Source organism: Trachurus japonicus, chromosome 1 (assembly GCF_045865225.1).
Source record: "Trachurus japonicus isolate A0001 chromosome 1, Traja_1.0".
NCBI lineage: Eukaryota > Metazoa > Chordata > Actinopteri > Carangiformes > Carangidae > Trachurus > Trachurus japonicus.
In genome coordinates, this window is record NC_140907.1 from 39,298,932 (window position 1) to 39,313,479 (window position 14,548).

Genomic DNA, 14,548 nt, shown 5'->3' on the forward strand with positions numbered 1-14,548 from the left:
GAAAAAAACCTACGACAGCCAAACTGACCTCAAAATCTTCAGTCTACAGTTTGGACTCTCCAGTCCAGCACACAGAACCTTCACTCCTGAATCCTGCAGGTCGTTGTCACTCAGGTCCAGTTCTGTCAGGTGGGAGGGGTTGGACTTCAGAGCTGAGGCCACAATTTCACAGTGAGTCTCTGAGAGTCGACAGGAACGCAATCTGTGATAAGAGGAAAAATAAAATCTGTTCAAATAAAAATCTGATTTAAAGAGCAACTAAACCCCTAAACCACTTTTTTTCTGCTCAAAACAAATACATTTGGGTATGAAGTAGTGTTGTTGATTGATTCTGGTCCAACTCTTGACATTTTAGTAAAAATATTTCAATTTGGTGTATTTTGTAGTAAAAATGTAAGAGTGACTGCCCTCTATGGGTTGAAACACGGCTATTACAATCGAATTTTTCTATTGGCTGAGATGGAGGCCGCTGAAGTTTTGGAGGCTGCTTTCGTCACCGGCCACAAGCTCCCCGACCAATCAGCACCGGCTGCTGCCTGCGGCTAACAGCTCTGGTGCGGCTAACGGCTGCTAGCAGCTGGCTGGATGAGAATCATTAGCGGCTCTGCCCCGCCCGGCACGGCCGCGGAGACGGTGACTGTGGATGCACTGTGTCACGGCTCCGGCGTCTGCTCCTAGTAGTGTCCACGCTACTAGTGCTGTCAGAGTCGCTCGTTAGTAGCAGTAGTGGGGGGGGGGATTGGAGAGTACTCCTGGAGCCCCGCCCATAATCAAGGCATATTTTGAATTTCCAGCTTAGAGCACGTCAGCCAAAACTGAGGGGTTTAGTTGCTCTTTAAATATTGGTGAAAATACTGTCAGGTGGGAGGGGTTGGACTTCAGAGCTGAGGTCACAACTTCACAGTGAGTCTCTGAGAGTTCACAGTCACGCAATCTGTGATAAGAGGAAAAATAAAACCTGATTTAAATGGTGGTGAAAATACAGTTGGTGCACATGATGGTGCTACATGGAGATGTAATGGTTCAACTTCTCTCACTGGGATGATCCTCATGACTTGATTTGGTTGGCCCTTTTTAAAATTGAGTTTACTTCCTCATGAAGGAGCTCTGAGGCTTCCTCTTCTTCAATTATAGTCAACAACAACATCCAATGATATCGCTAATGAAAAACTGTTTATCTGAACTTGACTAAACTACTGATCTGATCCACTGATCAATAATAGAGAGATCATGTCTGGACTCACCGAGCCTTTCTGCAGTTCCTCACAGCTGGGATCAGTCTCTGTCGTCCCTCCTCTGATGTCTTGTACTTCTTCAGGTCCAACTCGTCCAGAACCTGCTCTGACATCTGCAGCATGTAGGCCAGAGCTGAACACTGGATCTCAGAGAGTTTCTCTTCTGATCTGTTCTCTGACTTCAGGAACTGTTGGATCTCCTGATGAACTGACTGGTCCCTCATCTCCGTCAGACAGTGGAAGATGTTGATGCTTCTGTCAGGAGAGATTTTATCACTGTTCATCTTCTTCAGGTTGTTGATGGTTCTCTGGGTGGTTATTGGACTGTTGTCTGTCTGACCCAGCAGACCTCCTAACAGCCTCTGGTTGGACTCCAGAGAGAGGCCATGAAGGAAGCGAACAAACAGGTCCAGGTGACCATTTTTACTGAGGAGGGATTTCTGCATGGCTCTCTGCAGGAAGTCATCCAGGGATAAACCTCTGTCATTATTTGAAAATTGTCTGTCTTCTTCTTCCTCTTCGTCATTGTCATTGTATTCTTCTTTTTCTTCTTCTTCCCCTTCTCCTCCTCCTTTTTCTTCTTCATCTTTGTCTTCTTCTTCTTCTTCTTCTTCTTCTTCTTCTTCTTCTTCTTCTTCTTCTTCTTCTTCTCTGGAATCATGTTGCTTGTTTTCTTCTCTCAGGAAGTTCTCCAGGACCTGTGTATTCCTGTTGGAGAAACAGTGGAACATGTAGACTGCAGCCAGAAACTCCTGAACACTCAGATGAACAAAGCAGTAGACTGTTTTCTGGAAGATCACACTCTCTCTTTTGAAGATCTCAGTACAGAGTCCTGAGTTCACCAAGGCCTTTGTGACATCCAGACCACACTGCTCCAGGTCTTCTTGGTAGAACATGATGTTTCCTTCCTCCAGCTGTTCAAACGCCAGCCTCCCCAGCTTCAGAAGAACTTCCCTGTTGGCCTCCATCAGCTCCTGTGGACTTGTCTCATGTCCTTCACCGTACTTGTTCTTCTTCCTCTTTGTCTGGACCAGCAGGAAGTGTGAGAACAGGTCCGTCGTGGTCTTGGGCAGCTCTCCTCTCTGGTCTGTGGTCAACATGTGCTCCAGAACTGTAGCACTGATCCAGCAGAAGACTGGGACTTGACACATGATGTGGAGGGTCCTGGACGTCTTGATGTGTGAGATGATTCTTCTGGACAGATCTTCATCACTGGACCTCCTCCTGAAGTACTCCTCTATCTGGGCGTCAGTGAAGCCTCGGACCTCTGTCACCCTGTCGACACATGTAGGAGGGATCTGATTGGCTGCTGCAGGTCTGGAGGTGATCCAGACCAGAGTCGAGGGAAGCAGATTCCCCTGGATGAGGTTTGTCAGCAGCACGTTGACTGATGACGTCTGTGTGACATCAGACACAACCTCCCTGTTGTTGAAGTCCAGTGACAGTCGGCTTTCATCCAGGCCATCAAAGATGAAGAGAAGTTTCCAGACAGCCAGCTGCTCTGCTGTGACCTTCTGTAATGTTGGATGGAAAACATGGAGCAGCCTGAGAAGACTCAACCGCTGATCTCTGATCAGGTTCAGCTCCCTGAACGAAAGCAGAACCAGCAGACTGACATCTTGGTTCTCCAAGCCCTCGGCCCAGTCCAGAGTGAACTTCTGCACCGAGAAGGTTTTTCCAACACCAGCGACGCCGTTGGTCAGAACCACTCTGATGGGTCTCTGTTGGACAGGTGAGACCGTAGAGACGTCCTCTCTCTGTTGGACAGGTGAGTCTTTAAAGATGTCATTGCACTTGATTGTGGTGTCAAGGAGGGTCTTTTTCATGGACGTTGTCTCCAGCTGTCTCACCTCATGTTGGGTATTAACTTCTTCACTCTGTCCCTCTGTGATGAAGAGCTCAGTGTAGATCCTGTTGAGGAGGGTTCCACTTCCTGTTTGACTTCCTGTTCCCTCAGTTCCTTCAGTCACTCGTTCACATCTGCTCCTCAGACTGATCTTATGTTGATCTAAAACCTCCTGCAGACCACCATCTGCTGAGAGACAAGAGACAGAGTCAGACTGAAGACAGAGAGTCTGACAATCTGATCAGATTATTTTCATCAGCTACAGAAAAACTACAGACAACAAAGAGAAGGTTTGAATCATCATCTTAAATGTCAGTGCTGTGGGATGGAACAATGACTCTGCAGAAAACAACAGGTCCTGGTTTCACTAATGACCACATCAGCAGACAGATGTTCAGTCTCACTTTGTACACAGCTGCTCTGATTGGCTGTCTGCAGCTCACCTCTGGTTCTGGGTCTTTTTCCACACTGGGGACAGGAGGGGGGTCCTGAAGAACCAGACTGGTCCCAGTCTGAGGTGAAGCACTGTCTGCAGAACCAGTGTCCACAGCTGGTGGAGACTGGATCCTTCAGGACATCCTGACAGAGACCACAGCAGGACAGCTGCTGGTCCACAGAGTCACCACTCCTCTTCCTCCTGTCAAGACATTTCTGGATCAACAACATGTCACAGTCACAGCTCCACATCTGTGCTCTGATTGGTTAACCACCTCAAGAGGGCGGGGCTTCAGTAACAAGAGGAGCAGAGAGAAAGAAAGTAGAGGAAGACAAGCATAGAAAGACGAGCTGAATGAAAACCTGGTCATGAACTGGTCTGGTTTCTAATTAAATTTTGACTGCAGCTGCTGAGGCTGAGCTTAAAGCCACTGAGGGGATGCGATAGGGGCTAACAGCTGACTGTCGTGTGTAGTGAAATCCAACTTCTGTTTGTCCTGTTACTGGAATATTTCGATGCTCACAGTTAAAACTCTCCATCAGCTGATTGTAGCAGTGTCTGAATCCATCTATGGAAAGTTTGGAAACTGTGGAGGTGGAGATCAGGCTGGTGTTGATGCACGAACTAACAAAACAGTAACATGAGGACGCTCTGCTTCACCAGTCTGATGGACAATGCGTGTGTTTATGTTTCTGTCTCCGAGGTTTGTAGTGAACCTGCACAGAGTTTGATGGATCTGGTTCCTGGTTTCTCTCTGTTGTTTTTATTCATATCACATCATTCACTGATCAGTTATCTGATGACAGAGGCATTGTGGGATCACTAGACAGGATGAAGGAGCATCCAGTGGAGGTTGGTTTCAGGGGCTGTTGGCTGTGGCTGAAGTAAAAGGACACAGTGAAGGCTGCTAAATGACCACTGTATTATGGAGCATGCGCACATGCATTGTCCGATTAAGGCGTATACATGCTGAAGAAAATCTATTTCCAATTGCATTATGTGGGTGTCTCAATCAGAATTGGAGAACTCCGATATTAGTCAGACTAACGCGTTTACATGCACTTCAGTTGTCCAGTTGTAGTCGGATTGAGGCAATAATTTGTTTTCTATAAGTCTCATGTTAACGTAGGCTACTGACAGTTAGATCCCAAGTCATCAGCTCTGTTAATCTGTAACCACCATCAGATACAGGAATAATACGACCTTTGATCACATCATATCATAAGTCAGTATCAATAAAGTAATAAGACAGAAGGACCAGGGAGAAGTTACTTCCTCTTAAAGAGACGTCGACTGCAGCAGCTCAACACACTAAAGTCAGCTCTGTTATAGTTTGGAGGTTCACAGGTTTGTAGCAGGTCTCTTACTGTGACTCTGAGGGTCCGGGTTCAGGACTGAAGTTTAGAGGTTGATCTCTGGACCCATCACTCCTCATGGACGGACAGATGGATCCTGGAGACTCTGCTCCGTCCTCGTCCACACAAACACTCATCTTCAGGACTTCAGTCAGTCTGAGAGGGAAACCAGAAACACTGACTGTCAGATAACACACACACTCACACTAAAAGAGTATACAGTATACAGTTTTTTTTTTTTTTTTTTTAAAGTATATTTTTTGGGGCATTTATGCCTTTATGGATAGTACAGTTGAGACAGACAGGAAACGGGGAGGCAGAGAGAGGGGGGATGACATGCAGTAAATGGCGCCCGACGCGGGACTCGAACCAGGGCCGACTGCAGCGAGGACTGTGCCTCTATACATAGGGCGCCCGCTCTAACCACTACGCCACGCGACGCCCCCAGTATACAGTTTTAATGTGTATTATTCAGCTCATCAGCTGTTGTTGATGACTTTTCACACAGGGACAAACTGACTCACACACTCTCACACTTAAATAATAACTATAATAATAATAAATTATAATAATGTTGTGTTAACTCACCTGCCTCAGACTTCAGTTTCCCTCCTTCTGCTCCGTTCATCTTTAAAATGGAGTCTGAACCGAGGCATACCTGGCTGCAGCCTGAAGGACAGGGGGAAAGTTCAAGGAAGGATAATAAACTCCACCTACATCTGATTACAGTTGTTTAATTGGAGGATTTGAACAGTCAGCCTTTACAATCACAACCTTTATACTATTTTACAATATTTTGGAAACATAGATATGACAGGAACTGTTCCTTTGTTAGCACGTTGTATCATGTTTAATATTCTGTCATGATTGTTGTGAGACAACATGAATCATCTGCAAACTATGTGTAATATTGTATGTTAATATTTTAGGACCCTTTTTTATTCTACTACATGTATCTGATAGTTGAAGTTACAATTAAATTCCCAGATTACTTTTTGAACTTCCTATTCAATGACAACCAGTTTATTATTTTCTTTTTAATTTTTGTGATGAACTGAAGGAACAAGTGTTTCTTTATGGGTTGAAAAAAAATCTTCCTCACCATTAAATAAGCTACTTGGATCAGCTGGAAAATGCAATATTTCTGAAAAGAACTGAGCTCATGAGAAGTTGACATTTTAGATATATGTAGACCTAACACAACAGGAAAAGTTCAACATAGCACCATTATCATCCACAGACTTTATTTCAGTGTGTGTTATCCACTTATAAGTCGTTTTTTTCATTCGAAATGTAAAATGAGAAATAACGTGCTATCTATGAAACAGACTTAACTTTTTTATCCAGCTTCATATAAATAATGTTGATGATCGTTGTGACAGAGAGAGGGAAGTGATTTGATACAGGTAAAAAGGTTTTACCCCTGTATTGATATTCAATGTGACTCCATGAATAAAAAGTGAGCTATAGGATACAGCAGTGGTAGAAGAGCTGCTGAGATATTTTAAATGAGCAGAGGCATTAAAAGTAAAATGAACTGAGATTATCGTTGCGTCCCACGTTCATCCTCTCTCTCTTTAACAAAGAAAAGCCAACAGGTGAACATAAACAGATGACCCCGCTCATAAACATGTGATGATCCGCTATTCCCTACTAATTACAACCGATATCCTCATTAACATAAAACATCAAAACAATAATCTTTAACTTTAACCTAAGAAAACGCTTAATTCATTCATGGCTCCTACACCTTTTCTTCTACAAATCAATATTCATGTCATCATGTCACTCAGGTGTGTTCAGGTGAACTACGAAGAATAAGGGACTCTTCTTCCCTCCACAGTCCACAGGGACAAACTCACTCACACACTCTCACACTTCAATGATAACTAGCAGCATAATAATAATGGTGTTGTGTTAACACTCACCTGTCTCAGACTTCAGTTTCCCTCCTTCTGCTCCGTCCACTTTAAAATGGTGTCTGAATCGAGGCGTAGCTACCTGGCTGCAGTCTGAAGGACGGGGCAAAGTTCAAGGATCAACATTTAAACTCCACCTACATCTGATTCCAGTGGTTTAACTGGAGGATTTGAACAATCAGCCTTTACAATCAGATGGCCAACCTGCCAGAAAATAAATCTCTTTTCTTTTTGTGATAACCAGATTTGTTACTTGATAAACATAAAGACTAATGCTATATTGGTGTGAACAGTGCTGTACGTAATGAAAGATGAATTAATGTTGTGGTGGAAGGTGGTCTGTGCATAGTGAGTATGTGTGGGTCTGTGAGCATCTATGTGTTGGAAATAGTGGGGATGAGCTGGAATGGACAATTGACCATTGATCTACTGGTAATGTTTATTATCAACTATCATTACGATCATTTTTTTTTCTTTTTTTAATGTAAAGTGTCTTTGAGCTTTTGGAAAAGCGCTTATAAATAAAATGTATCATCATCATTATTATCATTATTATTATTATTATTATATTATTATTATTATTATTATTATTATTAATGGAGCTGCTGGGAACTTTCACAAGAGGACTATAATACATGATTGTTTACTTGCACCTTGCGATAATTTATTGTAGCCTAACTGTCTTGTAATGTGATGTTGTGAAGCACATTGATCTGTATTGTGCATGAAATGTAGCTACTTTATGAATAAAATTCGAATTGAATTTAATATAAAGTATTTACATCAATGCATATGAATACATTTTAGATTTGTACAAGTGTTTTTCTTTTCTCTCCCTCTCTCCTTCAGTTCAAAGTTTTCCCACTGTAACTTTACCTTCTCTACGTCTGTGACGCATGGGACATGACGCTGGCTGTGATTGGCTGTTTCTTACCGCAATGTCAAGCGGGAATGTAGTTTTCCCCACTCAGCCGACGAAACGTAGCTCTATCACCACCGGATGCTGTTATTTTCCATTGATTGTGATATTAGTATCGATCTTTTCTGCAAATATTGTTTACAGTATTTTTTTTTTACCTGGGCTTCCTCTTGACCCTGCACAGCTCCACTCTGGACCCGTCCTCTCCTCCTGGCTGCTTCGTCTCAACAATGTAAATAAAACCCACCAGAACAGTCCGTAAGTACTTGAACCTGCTTTCTTCTGTGTCATATAATATTCGTTGACTGAAATATTGCTCCGTTTGTCGTTTAGGGAGAAAAAATCGCTACGAAATGATGTAAATATTCACTCAACTGCCCACAGTTAGCTAGCTAAACGGCTCGCTAGCTAGCACGGCTAACAGTGACAACATTCATATAGCTGTTAGCTAACGTTAGCTCGTCTCATACCGAGGGCAACTCGTGTGCTTTACATAAAAATAAAACATGTAACAGTAAGAATTGGAAACGAAAAAAAACAAACATTAAAAATTAAGATAAAACCCAAAATAGTAAAATTTGGAAACATTAAACATACAATTAAAAGCAAGAAAAAATAAGTACAGAACAAAGAGAGGAAATGTATACAATAACATAAACACTAGACTTAAACAGAGCATTTAATATGAGTTTGCAGCATGAAATATTGATTTGTATTAGGCTACAACAATTAGGATGACTTACAGTGCAAATCCAAGATTAAGATTTAAAATTCTTTAAAAGAGCTCAGCCATAATGCACAAATGTTTTTAGCCTGGATGTTAAAGTGCTCACAGTTGGGTCTGATCTCAGTTCTGCTGGTAGTTTGTTCCAGTTGTGTGCAGCATAACAGCTAAATGCTGCTTTACCATGTCTGGTCTGAACTCTGAGCTCCACTATCTGACCTGAGTCAGTAGATCTCAGAGCTCTGCTGGGTTTATACTCTACTAACATGTCATTCATGTAGTTTATACTCTACTAACATGTCATTCATGTAGTTTATACTCTACTAACACGTCATTCATGTAGTTTAGACTCTACTAACATGTCATTCACAGGGTTCTTACAGATCCTTAAAAAGTCTTAAAAGGCATTGAACTCATTAATCTAAAAACAAGGCCTTAATTGGCATTAAAATGTCTTAAATCAATTTTTCAAAAGTCTTATAAATGTTAACACATGGTAAGTGGTATTTTATGGTTGTAATTAGTCTCAAATCTCAAAATAATTGGTAACATTCCGACAGAGATGTTTTATTTATTATTTTTATTTTGAAAGGACAGCTGGAAAGAGACACAATTCAATGTTCATGTAGCAGTCACTTTACCTTGGATCACATAGGAAAGTGGGTCAAATTGTCCCTAACCCTATTGATGTGCTGTTTTTTTTTTCTTTTTTCTGCATTTGTGTTTATTGTGAAGTCGGTCTTAAATTTCATTTCAAGTGGCTTTAAAAAAGTCTTAAAAAGTCTTAAATTTAACTTGGCTTAAGCTGTAGGAACCCTGCATTCATGTATTCTGGACCTAAACTAGTAGCAGAACTTTAAAATCTATTCTGTAGCCGACTGGGAGCCAGTGTAAAGACTGAAGAACTGAGGTGATGTGCTCAGATCTCTTTGTTCTGGTTAAAACTCCAGCTGCAGCTGTTTGATATAGCGTACGATAGACGCAACATAACACGTCAAACTGTGACAGTCACTCAGTTCAGGAACTGCATTTATGACTTGGAACAATTGATAACGGTTTGTGAGCCTGTATCCGACACACAGCTCACAGAGGAGCACAGCGTGAAGACGGCAGCATCACTACACATCTGAGCACTGGTTCACATGGGACATTCATCAGCTCTGTGAGTAACTGGACTTTTTGAACCTCTAAGACGAAGACTTTCAGACATGGTGTAGGACTTGAATTAGTTTAACAGTCTAGTGAAAGTCACATACGCATATTTGACTTGTTATTTTATATGTTGTGGGTTTTAAAGGGATAGTTCAACATTTTGGCAAATTGGCCCATTGCCATAATCGCTATAGTCATAGCAGTAGGTTCGTTACCTTTAATTGTAGGTGTAAGCTATTTTCAGTACAGCGGAGCGCAGCAGCTGCTCAGAGCTACGCTATGGAGGCTAAGGGAATTTCTTGGTTTCCCTCATTAAACTCATCAAATACAAAATCCCAAAACTCCATAGCGCTTTTGTAGACAAGTTGTGAGCTGCACAACCACCACGCTATGAGATAATGATGGAACGATACGAAACGGAGCCGTTTTCGAGGTAAATTCATACAAAACCGCTGATGCGCGTTGCGTTCAGGGACAGTTTTTCAGCAAGCAGTCTCCGTATTTACCCTGTATTTACCTCGAAAACGGCTCCGTTTCGTATCGTTCCGTCATTATCTCATAGCGTGGTGGTTGTGCAGCTCACAACTTGTCTACAAAAGCGCTGTGGTGTTTTGGGATGTTGAATTGGATGAGTTTAATGAGGGAAACCAAGAAATTCCCTTAGCCTCCATAGCGTAGCTCTGAGCAGCCTGCTGCTGCGCTCCGCCGTACTGAAAATAGCTTACACCTACAATTAAAGGTAATGAACCTACTGCTATGACTATAGCGATTATGGCAATGGGCCAATTTGCCAAAATGTTGAACTATCCCTTTAAACACAGTTATCGTATCTGTATAATTTGCTAACATGTTCAGGATGTTTAGAGGATGTTTTTGTGACATTATGAGTAAGTTAAAGCAAAGTTAATTTGCAGAGAGTAAAACAAAGTGTGTGACCGAGTCCCCACTCAGTGATGCTAGTAACTCGTAGCCGGTCCCGAGTGCTGCCGCCATCTTGTGTCTAGTGTAAGTCACGTACGCATTTAATCAGATATTTTGTCCTGTGAATCACGTCTCTGTCGAGTCCTGTTAGCTAAGGTAGGAGAGAAGTAATAACAAGCAAAACGTGCAGTGAAATAACTGATACAAAGTCATAAAATTAGTGAGATGAACAGAAATAATTTACACATTTCATTCTGATTTCAGGCAATGTTTTCCACATGCGCTACCTGAGCTGGTGTGACGGTTTCTTCTCTGGAAACTCCACGGTGAGTTAATTAACGATGCTAACAAGCTAATCATGATGCTATCTATCTGACTCCTGTCATGTGCGGTGTGGAGGACGAGTAGAAAGTATTTTGAGAAGTAATAATGTGTTTTAAAATGTCTGTGTTGATCAGTTTGAATGTGTCTTATATTAAGTTTAAAATATTGTTGTAAATCTACAAGTTAATTTATCATTTAGTTCAAGTAAAATCATCTTAATTCTAGAGTAAAGGAGTGATGTGAACAATTCATATAAAATGTGAATATAATTTGTTTTTAGGTTAAAATCGATTATGGATAAGACCAGCATTAATGAAGAAAACACTTAATAAATATCTTTGTCCTGTACTATTTATACAGACTGCTGGTGTTTATGATCCTGGATTTAACATTTAAGAAATCCATGTGAAGCTGAAGGCAGCCAGAGAGGGTTTTCTGAAGGACTCATGAAGTGGTGTGGCCAGCTGCTGCAGATTCACTCTGTGGATTCACATCTGGACTTTACAGGATTCACAGGTAGGAATGAACATTACACACTCATTTAGCTGACATGGGTAGTGAAGAGAAATACAAGTAACAAGTGAAACAAGGAACATATAAGGACATTTTAAAAAGTTTTGTGTTTGGGGTATATATTTTTTAACTGTTGCTACTAACTCTTCACAACATACAATGTAAATTTCCTCCCTATTTACTCATCAGAACCTCGTTAATAAGTTATTTTGATTATAACTCAAACAACTTCAAACTAGAACAACCTGAAGTCCATTCACTCTCCTGCTGTGGAAGACTTGACTCTTTATTAACAGTCAAACCACACTAGTGCAGTTTCACTGTTTATTAGTGTCATGTTTGTCTCTGTCCTTGTATTGATGACTGAACACAGAAGAGGGAAATGTTCACTGAATTCATCCGACCGTCAATGATGATTGAGGGTTTATTTCCATACGCACGCGTTGCGTATAAACTACGACTGTATAACTGAAGACTATGGAAACAAACAAAGGTCATGCACCGTCTATACAAGTTTTTGTGTGTATTTCCGGTCAGGCTTTTCCGAGCACGTGAACTCTGTGTCCCCACGCTCCTGTTTGCTCCTGAATGCATCAGTGTGCATCCATAGAAATGTAAGTAACACATTTAAAATTGCATCTCATTGCAGGTGAGTGTTTTTTTTCCTTGCATAGTTAATAGTTGTGTCTATCATACTGTGATTCTTAGCTTGTGGTAATGTGAGTGGCATTTTGCTGCTGTATGTTCTGCAGACGTGCAAGTCTTTTTCTTTGTTTTATTCTGAATACTTATAATATTTCACTAGATACGTATTGTCACAGAATCACGCTCAGATTCAAATAATCCTTTTGACTAAACGGTCCAAGCCCAAACCTGAACTCTGCGTCTCCGTATTCACGCCCTCACCTGAACATCAGCTACTGTTCCTACTGGACACACTGAAGTGATGGACGGCTGCCACACCTATAGAGACACATCTCACTGTCTCTAAGTGGCATCAGCTGCTTTAAAGAAGCAGTATAGTAGAGAGGTCGTGTGTGATATAGTTCAGTTTAGTTCAGGTGGTGTAAGTCCGGTCTTATTACTGCACGTTGTTCTGATATAATGATTGTATGTAACAACACGTTCAGTGCAGCGTTATCCAGCCACGTGTCTCCAGACGGTCTATTGTTATTATTACTGTACATTTAGAGATGATGATGCTGCTTATGTTTTGATTTATTATTCATGTTAACTGAAGAATCTCTGAAATGTTTTGGTTCATAGTACTTTCTAGCTTGTGTTGTAGCTAATTGTTAGCTACTGGATACCTGTGTAGTAGGTGTTCTTACTGCTGTTCAGTCAACTGTTACTAATCAGTATTTTGTATTGATTGTCATGCACATACACACACAGACACTCACACCTTTGCAGACTAGAGGAAAAGACCAAAATCGTCTGAGGAGTCATCTTTTATTCCAAGTCTTGGGGGAACTGAGAGTGAAGACTTCTGACCGATGCACTCTGTGATTATTACTGTGAGTATCCAGCATGTAAATATTAAGCTTGACAACAAACTGCTCCCTCAAGCCATGTGATAATAATGTGAAAATATATTTATAACATGATGCAGTTTATTGTTTGTTTGGGTGTGTCATTAACCACTTCAATCCAATCCAATCCATTTTTATTTATATAGCACGATTGAAACAAACACAAGGTTTCCAAAGTGCTGCACTTGATACAATATGAGGCATTTATAACATTTATATATAACAATATGAGGCATTTATATATAACATTTATATATAACAAAGCAATTAACAATATATAACACTGTTAAAACTGGCTTTGGGTACAACAGAAAAGGACAGCTAACATTGTTTTTCAGCATTTAATTTCAATAATAAGAGTACTCACTGCATTAGATTCTTTCAGGTTACACTTGTATCTGCAATATGATCAGTTAATAAATTACAACACAAGCCTATTTCATAAACAAGGACAATTCAAAGGTCTTTACAGAGAATAAAAAGGAGGAAACTCTTCATTGATCTTGTCATAGTTGTGTGGGTGTTACCTTTGATAGTTTCTTTCAGTCTTTTTTGAGTTATTTGACCTTTTTGCCACTTATTTGACACCTTTTTACGCTATATTGCTGTTTAACACATCCAGGATAACTCTCAGTTAACTGGATCAACTCAGGTAACACTGGGTTTTCCTCTCTGGCGTTGTTCAGTCTTTTGTCCCTGCCAGGATCCTGTAGTAGGAATGATGACTCAGTGTTTCTAGTGATCTCATTGGTCGGTAGTTGTTTTTTTGACAGGTTTTGATCTGATCCTCTGACGTTAACCTGCTACACAGCAGGTGAGGAGCTCAGCATCTGTTTCCATGGTGATTCACCCCGGTAAGTGAACAACCATCATAGAAGTAAAAGTAAAAACCTGAAGTTACCTTGATAACTTTAAATCCTGCCTCGTGGTATAGAGTTATTCTGTCTGACCAACTCAAAGCCCAAAGACATTCAGTTTAATCAATCATTAAAATATAATAAATCATCATAAAAATGCCAAATATATAAGTTGTTGTTGTTTCTTCTCTCCATAGTAAAAAATTTTTTACCATCTTGATCGAATCGACTCACCTTTCTGCAGTGACCGGAGTTTGTCCAGTAGGTGGCAGCAGAGACACACACACAAACATAGAGCTTGAAGTTTGCCAGATATGAAAATCACCAACAACAATCACCAACCAACAAGAATTACAACATGCTGGACTGTTTCTTGCTCATTACCACACATACATACACACATTGCATCCTCCTTAAATATATAAATAAATAAATAAATAGGCCTAGACACTACACACACACTAACATCAGCACTATATTTTGATCAATGTATTGAATGAATGTCTATGTATCCTTGATAAAACAGAGGCTTCGTTGTGAATCAGAATTTCTTTTTCTCCTGAAGCTCCTGTAGATCTGACCGGCCACCGTCCGCCTCAGGAAACACTCACCGACAGAGTTTACGAGTCTGATCGTCACTGACACTATAGTGTTGAATGTTGTAGTGTTTGAATCAGGAGGCGCTCGGGGACGGCGGTGTGCAGCGCCTGCTTCACGCTCTGGAACCGCGACTCTGGAGGAGAAACACTGAGGTTTAAAAACGTCACCGACAGACAGACAGACCGACTCTCTGCAGGCGAACCGACGAGTCTGAA

General features: G+C 41.0%; 1 protein-coding gene across 1 annotated transcript; it reads right to left on the bottom strand.

Moving 5' to 3' along the window:
- Positions 1-1,240: 1,240 nt before the first annotated feature.
- Positions 1,241-5,509, bottom strand: LOC146992580 (protein NLRC3-like). The gene is made up of 5 exons (XM_085788651.1): positions 5,461-5,509; positions 4,885-5,053; positions 4,021-4,141; positions 3,525-3,711; positions 1,241-3,270 (listed from the first exon to the last, which is right to left on the bottom strand). The coding sequence occupies exons 1-5, from the start codon at positions 5,498-5,500 to the stop codon at positions 1,241-1,243; spliced, it is 2,547 nt and encodes an 848-aa protein (XP_085644777.1). The 5' UTR covers positions 5,501-5,509.
- Between the last annotated feature and the right edge of the window lie 9,039 nt (positions 5,510-14,548).